The 16,091-nt window shown below is 46.3% G+C and overlaps 1 protein-coding gene across 1 annotated transcript in view; it reads right to left on the bottom strand.

The window, feature by feature from the left end:
• Hydin (HYDIN axonemal central pair apparatus protein) overlaps nt 1-16,091 on the bottom strand; it is a 347,979-nt gene that overhangs the window by 286,353 nt on the left and 45,535 nt on the right. The window contains 2 exon segments of the mRNA XM_021220225.1: nt 1,012-1,211; nt 15,653-15,787. Of these exon segments, the coding sequence (XP_021075884.1) occupies nt 1,012-1,211; nt 15,653-15,787 (335 nt within the window).

Genomic DNA, 16,091 nt, shown 5'->3' with positions numbered 1-16,091 from the left:
AATAAAGCTCTTAAACCATAGAGTCTCTGCTCTGCTCCATCAAGGCCTGCTGCACACTCTGGTCAGTGTTGGGAACTTCTTCCCCTATTCCCTCTCTCCCGCAACCCAGGTGGCTTCAGCAAAGTAGCTGGGGTGGGGGTCCCCAGGCAGAGCTGCCCCTTGGCCACCCCTTGAAGAGTGGGATAGAGGAATGCCCACCCAGGGATGAGGATAGGGTAGGTAGCAGCTCTCCCACGCCTGACTGACCAGAGAATAGGGAAACTCTGACAGGGCATGGGCCTCTTTTCCCTTCCCCCACTTCCCCCGCCCCCCCCCCGCACCCCCTTTTTTTTGTTCCCAACAAGACCTTGCCTTTGTCTTGGGGGGTTGGTAGAGGACTCTTTAGGAAGACTGCCTGGGGATTTGGTCCAGGGATGAAGGCTGCTTTTTGAGGCAGCTCCTCTAGCTTCTCCCTACCATCCCTGCCTTTCTCTCTCTCCTTCCCCCTACACCGCCCCCCCCTCTCTGATGAAAAAAATGAGGATCACAAGTCAAGGGATGTTGATTGATAACTCTGTAGAAGATGAGCTAAGGGGTCTGTTTTCCTCACAGGTTTCCAGAAAGGCTAAGAGCCTGCTGACACCTATGACAACATGAGATTATCTACAGCAGCATGGGACTATTGATTTATATTGCTTGAGGTCACTGAATGTATGATAATCTGATGCATCATCAATAGCAAACTAATCCAAGTCAGAAGACTTTCTGGTCAAAAATTAATCCTTACACATTCCCAAGGGTTATTCTCTGTACTAAAGAAGGTAAAATTTCGTAAGAAATGGATGGTAAACCTGGAATGTTTAGGATAAAGGGACAGTCTTATCTGCATCAACAAGGTCTCCTAGCTGAAGCTGTAACAAGCAACACCCCCCCACACACCCCGCCGGCCCCCACCAACCCAGTGCTATTCAAACGTGTGCCAGCCAGAGTTAGCTGTAATCAATCAAAGTCAGGAGCTGCAGGAATGCGTACCTGCGAGTTTTGAGGTGGAACATGGAGTCTTTGTTGCCAATGTTTCGGACCAGCAGAACCTTCTGGGTGCTGTACTTCACAGGGCAAGTGGAGAAATTCAGCTCATCGGGAAAGTCCAGGATGGCTCGAGCCCCTCTGGCTTTGACTGGCACAATGAACTTTTCTCTTTCGGTGATGCAGGTCAACATGTGGGCGTAATCCTGCCAGGGGACGGCACAATCATTAGCTGTGGGGGACACCAGCGTGGTGACCACGATCACCATAAAAGGAGAAACAGGGGCTATGGCAGGCATCGTGCCAACCAACGCACTGTATTTCACTCCAAACCTCTCAGGGCAAGCAGAGGTGTGCTTTCGCTGACATTCTTCTTGCTGAGAGGGAAGGGTAGGGCAAATGTCAAACCCTATCAGGCGGTACTGACTCTTAGAGTTCAGGTGTCTCCGATGGTTGGGAGGTGAGGTGGGGGTGGGGCGCTGGGAGTGAGGGAATGAAAGTCAAGGCAGTGTATTCTTTTTTTTTTTTAATTATTTTATTAGATATTTTCTTCATTTACAGTTCAAATGCTATCCCAAATGTCCCCTATACCCTCCCTGCTCCCCTGCCCACCCACTCCCACTTCTTGGCCCTGGCGTTCCCCTCTCTGGGGCATATAAAGTTTGCAAGACCAAGGGGTCTCTCTTCCCAATGATGGCTGAATATGCCATCTTCTGCTACATATGCAGCTAGAGACACGAGCTCTGGGGGTACTGGTTAGTTCATCAGCCACCAAACCCAGACACTATTGCACATGCCAGCAAGATTCTGCTGAAGGGACACTGATATAGCAGCCTCTTGTAAGACTATGCCAGTGCCTGACAAACACAGAAGTGGATGCTCACAGCCAGCTATTGGATGGAACACAGGGCCCCCAATGGAGGAGCTAGAGAAAGTACCCAAGGAGCTGAAAGGGGGCTGCAACCCTGTGGGTGGAACAACGATATGAACTAACCAGTGTATTCTTTAGATGCAAAGATTGCTACTCATCCCTCATGTCCTCCTTCTACCAGGGGTGTCCAAACTTCTGGCACTACAAGCTGACACTGTGGTCTCAGCATGTGCTAGAGTGCACACAGGGTTGTAAACTATGGCCTTCTGTGTGAGGCGGCCAGCATTCTCAGGAGAATCACTGGTACCTGCATGCAAGAGACCAGTACCGTCAAGTCAGGCCTGTTGACAATTGATAATGTTGCTGTCATAGGAGGAGGAGCTGGAGAGAGAAGCTGGACCTCAACTGAGATTCCAGCTCTCCCTCCCAGACATTGGGCCCTTTCTGCACGTCTGTGGCCTCAGAGGACTCTCAGAAAGGAGCTAGAGTATCTAGGCTAGGTAAGGTTAACAGAAGGGGAAGCCACCATCCATGCAGGGCAAAGACTTTCCAGTTCTGCTGTGTTGGGGTTACCTATGCTCCTGTGGGCAACCCATCTTAAAAACTCATTGGTTCCTTGGGTTATCTTCAGTGGAATTGCATTTGGATTTGTTGTTGCGATCTTATGTGGATGGGGGAGATCTTGTTTCTGTCTCCCCAGGAAAGGACCTCTCCCAACACATATTCATTCTGGGCTATGAAGGCCACTGGCTATGGGCTGAACACACCAGCATCTAAACTCTATTCATCCTTCCACCTCCTGTGTTTGGATTGATGATTCTGATGAAGGGTCTCTTTACACACATTCTTTGCAATATGATTCTGCACCTCCATCAGGAGTGAAGGGTATTGGCTTCACCTCTTGTTTTGAATAGCATAAAGTACTGTGTGCTGTGCCAGTGTTAAATGAAAGTTTTCAGAAGTTTTGGTATTTCTAGTCTTGTTCTTGCGACCCTCCCACGACTGTTACATGATCAAATCTACTGTAGCCTATGGCTGGATGAGAGTCCCACCCACCATACTCAGGGTTAAACCAAATTAGCCTCAGGCAGTGGATCCCAGACAATGTGAGAGAGCTCAGCCTGCCTTGAGGAAATATTCTGGGGGCTTGAGAGATGACTCGGCACTTAAGAGCACTGGCTGCTCTTCCAAAGGACCCGGGTTCAAGTCCCAGCACCCACATAGCAGCTCACAACTGTCTGTAACTCCTGTTCTAGGCAATCTGTTCTAGAACTCTCATACACACAAAAATGTGGGCAAAACATTACTGTACATAAAATAAATTTAAACGAAGAACTATTCTGAGTCCAACACGTCTTGTCACCCTCCTCCTGGCACTGCAGGTTTTCCTGGGCTAATGGGACCCTCCCTATTTCAAGTCCATTTCCATCTAAGGGATTGAGACCCAGATCAACTATAAGTCACTTCGGATAGTGCCTCCCCCAAGGCTGGCCAGACTGAGGGCTTCCCTGCTCTCCAGGACTCCACAGTGAGGCCTCTGCCCTTTCCTCAGCCACATCTCCTCCTGCCCTGCCGGCTCACCTCTGCAGCTACAACCCCTTCTTTCCCACACAGAGCCTCCACACAGGGCGTTAATTCGTTCATACGCAGAGCCTCCACACATGACATTTGTTCGCTCACACATGGCTTCCCTCTGGTTACTCCTGGTGGTTTTTTTCCTTCATCTCCTCAGGATCTGTACAGTGGTCCATCCTCTCACAGAGATCTTACTGCCGGTGCCATCTAAACTTAGCTCTCCCATCTCACTGACTATACCATAGCCCGGACTTGGCAAAAATTTGACAAATATTTGTTGAGTGAAGGGCAATCAGGAATACAACATTGGAGAGCGCCGAATGGAAAACAAGCAAGCAACTGAGCAAATAAACAAAGTGTGATTACAACAGTGCTCGGAGAAAGGAGACCGGAAAGGGCTCTACACATCAGCCAAGACCAGAGTGAGAAATGAAGCTATGAGTCTGGATGGCTCTCTGGGGGAGCATGACTCGGAGCCGGTGGCCAGAGAGAGACAAGGCAGGAGTGGTTAGAGACCTAGAAGAGGTGGGGGCAGGCAGGGGGGCCACAGGGCATCTTTTAAGCCAGTGGCAGGACCTGAGGATGACAGGAAACATTCACACCATGGACAGCTGATCCCCCACACAACCCAATTTATAGTTTTGGAAAAGTACTGGTGACCATGTGGGTGGACTGTGCAGGGACTTCAGTAGAGAAAGACAAGCCAGCTGGTAGGTCACCACAGTAGTCCCCAGGAAGAGATGATGCTGAACCGTGGACTAATGTGCTTGCTTAGTTTAGCGTCTTTCGGGGAGGAAGGTTTCAATAAATATGGCCTGTCACAATTACTCTCACATACTAAATATGGTGACAGGTGAACAGTCAACATGTGCTTACTCGTGTTGTGGATGTGACGATGGTGGCAGTACTAAAAATGTCCCTACGCGTAGGACAAGGTGAGCTTAGAGCATGGTGGGGGCTTTGAGAAAATAGTAATATCGTCAAAAGCTCTAGTGGTTCGAGTGAGAAATGTCACCCATAGTCTCAGGCATTTGGACACTTGGTCCCAAGTTGATGGTGTTATTTGGAGATGCTTAGAAAGTGTGGCTTTGCCAGAAGGATGCCCCTGCGGGTTGGCTTTGAGATCTCACAGCCTCACCCTGCTACCAGTTTGCTATCTCTCCCTGCTTCATGCTTGTTGTTTGAGATGTGACCTCTTGGCTTTCTGCTCCAGTGGCCATGACTGCCTGCCGAGGTACCTCTGTGCCGGCTGTGCCTGCCTCATGGTGACTGTGATGGACTCTCATCCCTCTGGGACAATGATCTCCAATAAGCCTTCCCTTTGATAACTTGCCTTGACCATGGTAGTCTATCACAGTAGAATAGTAAGTTAGACAAACGCTGCTGTGAGAAGGAGCTGCTTAGTCTTAAATAACCAGGGATGCCTCCCGGAGGAGGTGACCTTTGGATGCAGAGCTGAAATGCAAAAGGAACTAACCGGGAGAGATCCAGGAACGGAGAGTTCCTGGCAAGGGAGACTGCGAACATAAAGTCTTCGGGTAGGCGTGAGCAATAAAAATTAATGAACAGTACTCCCAAGATGTATTAAAGTTAAGTTGTTGGGCTCTTAGCCTTGCAATTGATTTTGCTTTTCAGATGGCAAAGCCAAGCTTGGGAATGATGACACCCAGACAGAAGGAAGTACAAATTGCACCAAAGTATCTGATCCTAGGAAACCCCTAGATTTCAATCTCAAGGATTGTTTAGTGAGTTGACAGCCCAGCCTTAAAGAGGCAGAACACTGCTTTCACTTTCTCTCCCTTAGGTACTCAAACCCAGCCAGCAAAGGGTTTGTTGGGAATTACAAACTTGAAAGCGGTCAGGCTAGTACTAATTAAGGCACAGAAGGGATCCTGCAGAGTAGGGCTCTCAGGCCAACCTGAGGTGTTTTGTTTTTAGTTCCAGGCTCCTGTCTTATGGCTTGCTTGGTAAGAGTTTAAGGCAGCTAGAAATGGTGGAGGAGGCCAATAGATGTGGTAGCAGGGATGTTGTGGAATCTTCTCAAATTCCTAAACAGAGGTTAGGCATGAAGTCACAATTTGTTTGTTTGTTTGTTTGTTTGTTTTTCCTTAATTGATTCCCACATCCAGGAAAGACCATGAAGACAATTGTTAAACACTTCCTTTTTAGGCACACTCTAATCTCCAAGGGTAGGTATATGAGTATGTTAGATTATGTAATATGTAGATTATGTTATACAGTGCTTTACTGGTGACTCAGGAACAACTACTCATGCTGATGGAATCCCTTCCCCTGTCCTGAGATGTAGAGGAATCAGGTCGCCAGTCAAAAGCAGGACATTTGCTCTTAGCTCTGTCCCTTCTACTGCGACAGACTCAGTTATGAGTCACTTTCCACCCAAAAAGGCTACCCCAGTAGCAGTACTGTCCAGACGGCCTTCTTCCTGAACCCCACCTCCACCCCCATCCTCCAGACATACTTCAATCCTTAAAAACAGCAGAAAAATGTGAGCAGAAAAGATTTGACTCTGGGAGTGAAAAGAGTGAGTCTTGATTTTGACATTAGTCCCTTGGTAGAAGGCAAGTACGGCCGGAATTCTTTCCTTGGGAGACATGGTGGAGGGAAATGGTGTCTTCTACTCCAATAAATGGCTGTATGTCAAGACCAAGGCCAATGTGCTTAAAACCTCACTTCCCTTCTCTCCCTTTTCTTCACTCCTAAGTGTGTTATAGGAAATGGCAATGAAGAGAAACCAGATCTGACAGGGAATTAGGGAAGTCCGCCCTTGGCACCCCAGATAACCTGCTGAGTTCCTTGACCCGTGAGAGGTCCCTGTTATAGCATAGCTTCTCAGTCTCAGATTCACTCTCAGAAGGAATTCCTTGGTATAGAAAGTCCAGTGAATTTAAAAGTAGGATTGGCCAGGTGTCTTGGGTTTGGCCGGTGGCCCAGCTGGGGTCTCAGCATCCTGGGGACAGCTACATTTCTCCATATATTAAGAGAATGACTTTTGACCTTGCATATGGGAAGAGGGATGGGATATAGGAAATTTGTTTTAACTCATAATTCACATGTATAATATCATCTACTAGGACAAATGATTTCCTCTTCAGCTCAAAGATGCTCTATCCAGTACCCTTACACCACCTGCCAGTAATGGGCACTTGTTCCTTCATCTGCATGCCCTCTGCCTTCATCCTGTTCCAAGGACCAACCTCTCTCCTACACACTAGACACCAGCCCCTCTGTCATTTCAACGCTGCCCCGAATCTCTAGACTTCCCTCTTTGAAGAATAAGCATATCAGCTTACAGTCACATTTGAAAAGCCTCATGCTATATATTTATATGTAGTTTATATATTTTATATATAAACTACACTTCTAGCTATCCCCCCTCCCACTTTTTTCAATGACTTTGCAGCAAAACTCCTTCCTGGTGTTAATTTGGACCCAGTGTTGCCACCCCCTCACCTTCCGTTCTCTCGGAAACATTTTGGCTTCTGTACACAGCATTTCATAAAAAGTCTTCGAGCCAAGGTTACTAATATCTTTCCAAGTCCAAGAGACAATTCAACATTTAACTCCTGAGTTCCAGCCTTGCAAACCTGCTTTCGAATCCTTGTTCCAACTCTGCAAATGGTGCCTTCACTTTTTTTAGTTACTGACCACAATTTTCTGAGTCTCACTAGCTCCATTCTTTAATTCACTTCTTTATCCAGATCCTAGCGGCTCTAATAAGACCTCTTAACTCCCCTTCAGTGTCACTACTCTAATTCAAATGGCCCTTGTCACCTGCCTGAACTACTGCTGATACTGTGCTCCCAAGTCAAGCTGGAGGCCAGAAGGACAGCAGGGGACAGAGGGGAGAACCTCCTGCTGCACTGTCTGCCTCCAAGTAAAAACCTTGGCAATCCTGCCGCCTTCACTCATTGGCTAGTTCTTACACATACGCGGCAGCAAAGCAGGCTGGGAAATGTAACAGACAGCAGCGAATCCAGTTAAAATGCATACGCCTTTGTTGACTGTGGGTAGAGATGCAAATTAGCATAGTCATTGTCAAAAAACGACATGGACATTCTTCAGAAAAGTCAAAAACAGCCAGGCATTGGTGGCATGTTAATCCCAGCACTTGGAAGGCAGATCTCCGTGAGATCTCAACCTGATCTGTAGAGTTAGTTCTGGGACATCCAAGGCTACACACAAAGAAAACCTGTATCAAAAACTTAGATAGATGGATGGATGGATAGATAGATAGATAGATAGATAGATAGATAGATAGATAGATAGATAGATGATAGATAGATAGATAGATGATAGATAGATAGATGATAGATAGATAGATGATGGATGGATGGATAGATAGATAGATAGATAGATAGATAGATAGATAGATAGATAGATAGCCACTATACAACCCAAGGATTTTATGTCTGACTTTTTATCCAAAAGAAATTAAATCAGTGTACAGAAGAGATCTGCATGCTCACAGTACTGAACAGCCAAGACAGGGAATCAGCACATGTGTAGATCAATGAGTGAACAAATACAGAAAATATACCAAGACATGCGCATGCATATACATACTATGGACTACTATGCAAGGAAGAAAAATCTGTTATTCACGACAATACATCTAACTCCAGAGGACATTGCATTAAATGAAATAAAATAGGTACAGAAAAACAAACATAAGATTTCGTGTACCAAGAGGAGCTAAATCAGTCAAACTCAGAGAAGAAAAGAGTGGAGTAGTGGTTTTCAGAAGCCGGAGAGATGCTGGTCCAGTTTTGGCTAGATGAAACATGATTCCCGATCTGTACTCAGCACGGTCACTGTGGTTAGTAACTATGTATGGGACAGCAAGTTGCCATGGTTTCCATGTGCTTGTATGTGCCTCTCATCAAGGGTTCATGTGTTGATCTTTAATCCCCATTCTATGATTGCAGGGTAATTGAAATCGAACTCATGTGCTTACAGTTTGGGTCTTTGGGAGGCATCTAATACCAGAGAAGGTCTAGAGCCCCCATGGTTGCAGTTCTGGTGGATTTGTAAGAAGAGAGGGACCTGAACACACAGATATCTGCCTCGGCACTTTCCCTGTTAGAACATCATGGCCAAATTGGCTCTTCACCCCGGGACCAGAATGAGGATCAAAAATAAATTTTTCTTCTGAATAGTTTACTTGCTCTGTGGTATTGTATTACATGCAAGAGATGATTGCAGAGCTTAAAAACCACTAAGATAAGATTTTTATATGGTTTTGCACAAAAGGGATGGCTATGCTGAAGTGATGGACGTGTGTGTGTGTGTGTGTGTGTGTGTGTGTGTGTTGCCAGGGGTAGAGGTACGACCCCCAGCACTCGGAAGGCAGAGGCAGAAGGATCCTTGTGAGTTTGAGGTCAGCCTGATTTACACAGTGGGACCTGGATGATGCGGGATGACCCTCACTGAGTCACCATAGAAACAGATACAGATACCGCACACCTCCTGAAGTGATGCTTCAGGAAGTGCACACAACAGGTTCCCAGAAGCAGCTATGAATCTAATCAAGGCTCTGACCTACCCAAGAGTTTATAAACCACAGAGAGGTGATCATTCTAAATAAGTCAGTGAGGATCAATGGACAAACTTCACTTACTCCCTGATTGAAGCAACCTGACTCAGCAGGGGAACCCTGAATACTGACTGGGTTATTGGAGGCACTAAGGGACCATGGTTTGTTTACATTTACTGGTGATCTTAGTAACATCTTAAAAAGTCCTTATCTTTAGAGACAAATATTGAAGTATTTGTAATCGAAATAATATGGTATATGGATTCCAAATCCACTGTGGCAAGGAGCAGACAGATAAAGCCAGAGTGGTCATGCAGTGGTCGACTGAAATCTGTGAAGTTCTTTAAATTCTCAAGCTTTACAGATGGTACATGCTTCCATAAGAAAAAGGTCTTGAAGAGTGCGTTGCAACTTCCCATCTTATGTTACACGACCTCCCAACACCTCCATCTTCTCACTCCTGTAACCTCTTCCCCTCTTCTCCATCTTCTCACTCCTGTAACGTCTTTCCCTTTTGGTTTTCCCAGCAGCTTCCTCTGCTGCAGCCCCACCAGCCTCTGGCACTCTCCTGAGCTCCTAGCCAGCATAGTTCTGCCACCGGGCTTTTATACTCACTCTGCCCCTTCTCCCAGAAGGCTCTTCCCATAAGGCATTTGCATGGCTGATGTTAAACTTGGCACCCAAATGTCACCTCAACTGATAACCCTTCCCTCGCCCTCCTACTGAAGGAAAAGAATGCCCAGCATTGCCTCTTCTGTAGCATGTCAGCAGTCGACACTGATTTACACCGCAGCGTGTCCTCTTACTGTGGATCACAAGATCCATGAAGCCTTGTTTCATTAGCCACAGTGCTCTAGCTCAAACAACAGGACCCCAGCTGAAACAAGCCACTGAGTGAGTGAGAAATGAACATTCGTTGTCTTTCAGATTTTTTTACTTGAATCCTGAACTATGAAGAGAATTCCTGAGATTCTTATCAGGCTAATAATCAAATGATACCCTAGTAGTCCGGAAGGTTTAAAGGCAGAGAGATGGCTCATTGGAGACACAAAAGCAAATGCAGACCGCGTTCTTCCCAGAACAGAGTCCTTAAACATTGTTCTCCTGATTAAAACAACCAGAAAGGATGTTAATTTACAATATACTCAGAACAGAAAAAGCTCCTTACATGCTTCTGCCTTTATGATCTACAAGACACACTCAAATGGAAAGAAAACGCTGCTTCATATTTTCTTGAAATTAATTCTTAACGCTCTGTTTCATGGTGGCCGGCACGATGTTAGGCTGTGAGCTTATAGGAAGGACCCAGACAGATCTAGGGAGAGCTAAATTTAATCAAGGAAGAAAATAAAGTCTGAAGCAAAGAAAATTACTGACTGGGAGAGTCAGAAATGATGGAAATGCCTGTGATTCCAGCGCCGAGCTGGAGAGTCAGCAGTTACGGTGATTCTCAGCTTCTCACTGACTTCAAGGCTGGTCTAGTTGACATGAGACCTGCTCTCATACCCTAAACCCCAGAAGATTTTATGGTATCTACTCTTCAAAGTGTTAGAAATATATTATTATACATCATTATTGTCATTATTATACATCTAGAGCATATAAAATATGATTTTCTCCTGTCCTCCTTGAGACATTCATTAAATTTCATACGAAAGCCATTTTGACATCTAATTGGATATTTGCCCTAGAAACATCACAGAGAAGACAGAATAGCATAACAAATGCCTATATACCCATCACCTAGACTTAGCTGTAATTAACGTGCCTTTGTCTGGTTCCATCAAAACTTGATTATTAAAAGCCCCCCTGCATTTCCTCCTCCAAATGCTGTTACAGCCTCACATTGCAGCGGCATAAACATGCTTGCTTGACTCTAAGTCAGTGTTCCGTGTTTCACTCTTACCGAAGCTTAATATTTCCCAACTCAATTTAGCAATAAAGATTACAATCTCAGAGGTCAAGAAAATGAATGACAGGCTCCAGAATTCCTTGGTACGATTTGATAAGAACACTGACCGTTATACTTCCACGGTGCATGGTACACGCAATGGTATTGTTAGACTGATAACATATCCAGTGTTTTGGTTTTTTTTAAGTCTGTGTGGGAGGAGATAGGGAAAGTCACAGTGAATTGACTGCACCTGTTATCTGGACATTTGGCATTCTTAGCAAGTGTCATGAGCAGGAAGCCGATCAATACATGACAGGGAAGAAATTGCTTTATCATCTTCAGCGTGCTAATATACACAGGTGCTGACGATCCAGCTGAAAGGGGGATGAGCTTATTAAATGTGACATGCTGCAATTTACATATCTCACCCTCCAGATGTGAGGGTCATGGAGTGAGGATGGAGAGTGAGCAGAGCAGCAGGGGACGCAGAGGCAAAACAACGTCAACCCTTTGACTGTCAATCTGGTCCACTGAACAAAGAGGGACACCCAGCTAGCATGACTGACTTTTTCCTAAAGCAAACCTGGCTTCGCTTCTCTGCTGCCTTCTGGAACTGCATTGAACGGCGCGTGCCTGAACCTAGCTGGTCATGCTGTGCACTGGCCCTGTCAGTTTCCCAGCAGTGAGGATGAGGGGGATACTGAATACTGGATCCTGCTGGCAGCAGTAAGAGAAAAACCCAAGTATCACCTACAGCCAATCCCAACACAAATCCCACCCTCTTTTCCTATACTGGGAGATGAGCTCAGTGCCTTATGCTTGCTAGCAAGTCCTCCCTCCATGACCTGTTTCCTCAGGTCTTCTCTCCCTCTTTTCTCTCCTCTTCTCTCCTCTTCTCTCCTCTTCTCTCCTCTTCTCTTCTCTTCTCTTCTCTTCTCCTCTCCTCTCCTCTCCTCTCCTCTCCTCTCCTCTCCTCCTCCTCCTTCTCTTCTCTTCTCTTTCTCCCCTCCCCCTCCCCCTCTCCTCTCTCTCTCTCCTTTTTTAGTCAAGAGACAGGGTACCAGTAAGTTATCCAGGTTGGCCTTGAACTCACTCTGTAGCCCACAAAGGCCTTGAGCTTGAAGACTGGTCTGTTTTATCCTCTTGGGTAGTTAGGATTGGGAGCCTAGGCTACCGAGCCTGTTTATTAAATTTTAACAGAATCTAAAATTGGATAACCGTATTTCTCCTAGGTAGCCATTAGTCTCATCATGCCTCCTTATCCACATCTGTCAACTTCCATGATATTAAATACCTAGAGGAAGTAACAGTATAATGACATTTAACTTGTCTTAAATTAAGGACTTCTAATAGATATACAGAGTTGGAGGAATGAAATGTCAAGGGGCAATTCAACATCTGGAGTTGGACAAACAGTAAAAAAAAATGCAGTCAAGCACATGAATCCTTGATGTGAATATTAGGATCTCACATTTATAAAGCAAATGCCAAAAGACATAAAATACATTCCAACCATTACTTGTGATATACACAAGCAGTAGAGTGTTCAGCTTTTGCTTTTGGAAACTTTAACACACAGAAGCCAATGGAATAGCGTGACAGACTCCAGCCTATCTTATGTCACCCAGACTCACCTGTAAGTGACAGCCCTTCAGTCTAGCTCCATCCTACCCTCCACCCACTCACCTCTCTGCCATCGTACAGTTTCTAAGTAAGATATTCATGGGCGTTGGAAAGCAGAAATATTAAATACATGGTTCTGAAGACTGAAATCATGTAATGCACACACCAAAGACTAGCGACTGTTCTTTCACCTCCATTGCATTGTACTGTATCCCATCTCCTCTGGAAGCCCCATGTGGAACTCTCTCAGTCAGAGCTCCTGAGGGTGGACCAACAACATTTCTGGGGGAATATGTGTTTTCTGAGGAAGGAAGAAGACAAAAAAACGAGAACTACGAGTCCCCAAATCAAAACATGCTCTGTAGTTCAGGACACACAGAGGCCTACAATCTGCTGTCCACAGAACAATGACGCCAGAATCTGACATCCCAGTTCCAGCTAAACCCAGGCTCTTTTTCTTCACAGATAGCCTTCAGCTAGGAGAGCCCAGAGGGAGACAGGGGGATTGATTCACCAATCCACAGCAAAGAAACCTCACATCCGATTCCTCTTCTCACTTGTTCTAGTGGTTAACAAGCACATTAGTAGTTCCACAAACACAATCCAAGAGATTGGCAACAGTATGACCAGTGACATGTCAGGAAGCCAGCCACAGGAGACTATGCCCTGCCCTGCAGAAAAGGAGTCATGGCCACATTAGTAGTGAGACCGCTGGTAATGATATTAACAGCGCACAATAAGTATTAGTGCAGAGAGGCAGTTCAGAGCTATCTTGTCTGGCTCATCTATTGATTCCAGCTATAACAGCATAATATGGATATGGATATGGATATGGATATGGATGATGTGTATATGTATGCCTGTTGCTAACATTATCCTCAGCACACATTTTTTTATTCTAGGGCTTTGTTTTTTAAGAATTTCATGCATGTATAGAAGGAAATATGATCATATCTATCCTTCACACGTCTTACAGTCTCCTCCCTCCCAACTTTATGTCCCCTCCCCCTTTTTTGAGAACTCATTAAGTCCATTTAGCACTACCCCTGGAACACAGGAAGCCTATGGGTGGCCATATTCTCAAAAGTGAGTGGTTATCCCTCCCCTAGCAATGGCCACTCAGAAAGGGATGGTACCTGGGAATCATTCCCCCATTGCCACCTATGCTTTCACCTATGCTGCCACCTATGATGTCACCTATGCTGTCACCTATGCTGCCACCTATGCTGCCACCTGTGATGTCACCTATGCTGCTACCTATGCTGTCACCTATGCTGCCACCTATGATGTCACCTGTGATGTCACCTATGCTGTCACCTATGCTGCCACCTATGCTGTCACCTATGCTGCCAAATATGTTGTCACCTATGCTGCCACCTGTGATGTCACCTGTGATGTCACCTATGCTGTCACCTGTGATGTCACCTATGCTGCCATCTGTGCTGCCACCTATGCTGCCATCTGTGCTGCCACCTATGCTGTCACCTATGCTGTCACCTATGCTGCCACCTATGATGTCACCTGTGTTGTCACCTATGCTGTCACCTATACTGCCACCTATGCTGTCACCTATGCTGTCACCTATGCTGCCACCTATGCTGTCACCTATGCTGTCACCTATGCTGCCACCTATGCTGTCACCTATGCTGTCACCTATGCTGCCACCTATGCTGCCACCTGTGTTGTCACCTATGCTGTCACCTATGCTGCCACCTATGCTGTCACCTATGCTGCCACCTATGCTGACAGCCAGCTGAGCCTGCTGCTCATGTCCAGTTGAGTGATGTTTTCTGCTCTACCTCCTTCATATGGTGATGAATCCCTTCCCTCCCTCTCCTCAGCCCCAGTTGTCTCCCAAAGGAGGAAACCTAACCAACAATCCTGTCCAGGAGGGGAGCTGCTCTCTGACTCCTGTGTCCTTGCTCCTTCCCGCCAAGGCAAACCCTGGGTTCCCGTGACCTAGACGAGCCTTCGGGTGGTGCCGAGGGGGAAACCGGCCTTATCGCTTTGTGTGCCAGCTCTTCCTTGGCTGTTGGTGGGCAGACAGGGTTCAGCTGACCAGGCAGATCTCTGTGTTAGCTGTTCCTTCCCTGCTGTGTTTGAGGGGGACTCTAAGGGGAGTCAGTCCTCTATGGAGAACCTCATCTCAGCCTCGAGCCCTGGCGATGTTTCTGCTAGGAAGGCTGAATGTGATCAATATTTGAATTTAGGCCTCTTTTTCAGCTAGGTTGGAATTCTGGGAGGAGAGATATATGATCCACCAACCAAAGACATGATGGTCTTCATCCTTTTTCTCAGCTTACTGCATGCAGATTATGCCTTTTCTTTATTGGTGGCCCTTTGACAGGATATAGTATAAACCTGTTGGCTTAGAGGCTAGAAGGGAGTATCCAGCAGGGTCAGGCTTTCTCACAGCCCAGTGACTTGGCTCACAGATACAACAGCTCTCTGCTCTTCACTGGTAGAATGGCATCCCTCCCTCCTCTCCCCTCTCACCACCACCATGTCTAATAACAATGCCATCCACAGAGCCACCAATACCAGTCCTACTGCTATGCTTTGTTCATGACTTGAATCCTCTGGGATTCATAGGTGGACAGATTGGTCTTCAGCATAATGATGTTGGAAGGTGGTGTCCCTTAAAGGGGTGGAGCCTGGAAGAGTGTGTAGAGGAAGCTATTGCTGGTCTTTCTGCAAGTTGTAGCTTCCTTGATCACCATCCCATCTCTCCTTTGTAAATGATGTCATCCACCGTGAGGTGACTCAGCTATGGGAGCAGTGGGGCTTGCTGGAGTTAGACCTGTGCTATACGGAGTGTCAGTCTCTAAGACTGGGAGCTAGATGCATTTCTTCTCTCCACATGCTCACCCTCAGGTATTCCACCACAATAACAAAACCACCAACAAAACCCCAGACTAATAATACAGCTACCACACCAACAAAACACCATCACCAGTTAACTGCCAATCTCAAGAGCCACCGAGATGCCCCTCATGACCGCTGCCCCCACCACAGCCCACTTCAAATACCACAGACACTCCCATGAAGACTGGCAGCCCCGTGAGTGTTTGGAGTCGAACTACAGAGCGCTGGAGACACATAATCAATCTTCTGCCGGCGCTGGGATTACCTTGTTCTCCTCTGGAGTGAAGAGGATTCGGAATACAGATGGCACGCCAGGGGCTACCTTGTGGCCGATGTCTTTGGGGCTGATGATTTTAAAGTAAGGTGAGCTTTCTTCAACGACTTTTACCATCCGTGGGATCTGCAGGAGAAACAGGAGATGGTGATATTATGTATGAGAGAAAGGCAGAGGAGAAGCACAAACTTCAGCGCAGTAAGGGCACCGCCTACTCCTTGCTGGGTCTGTGGCCAAGGGAAATCACATCTATACTAAGGGCTCGACAGTCAGTCTTTACGACACATTAACTCTACTTTTACTAACATTATTATTCATGTTAGTGTTCAAAGTCTGTGTTCATTTTATAACTGAAATGACTGTCTTCTAAAACAGACTGCTCAATGCACATACACACACACACACACACACACACACACACACACACACA

This window comes from Mus pahari, chromosome 20 (genome assembly GCF_900095145.1).
Source record: "Mus pahari chromosome 20, PAHARI_EIJ_v1.1, whole genome shotgun sequence".
Taxonomy (NCBI): Eukaryota; Metazoa; Chordata; class Mammalia; order Rodentia; family Muridae; genus Mus; species Mus pahari.
This window is presented reverse-complemented; position numbering and strand designations above follow the sequence as displayed.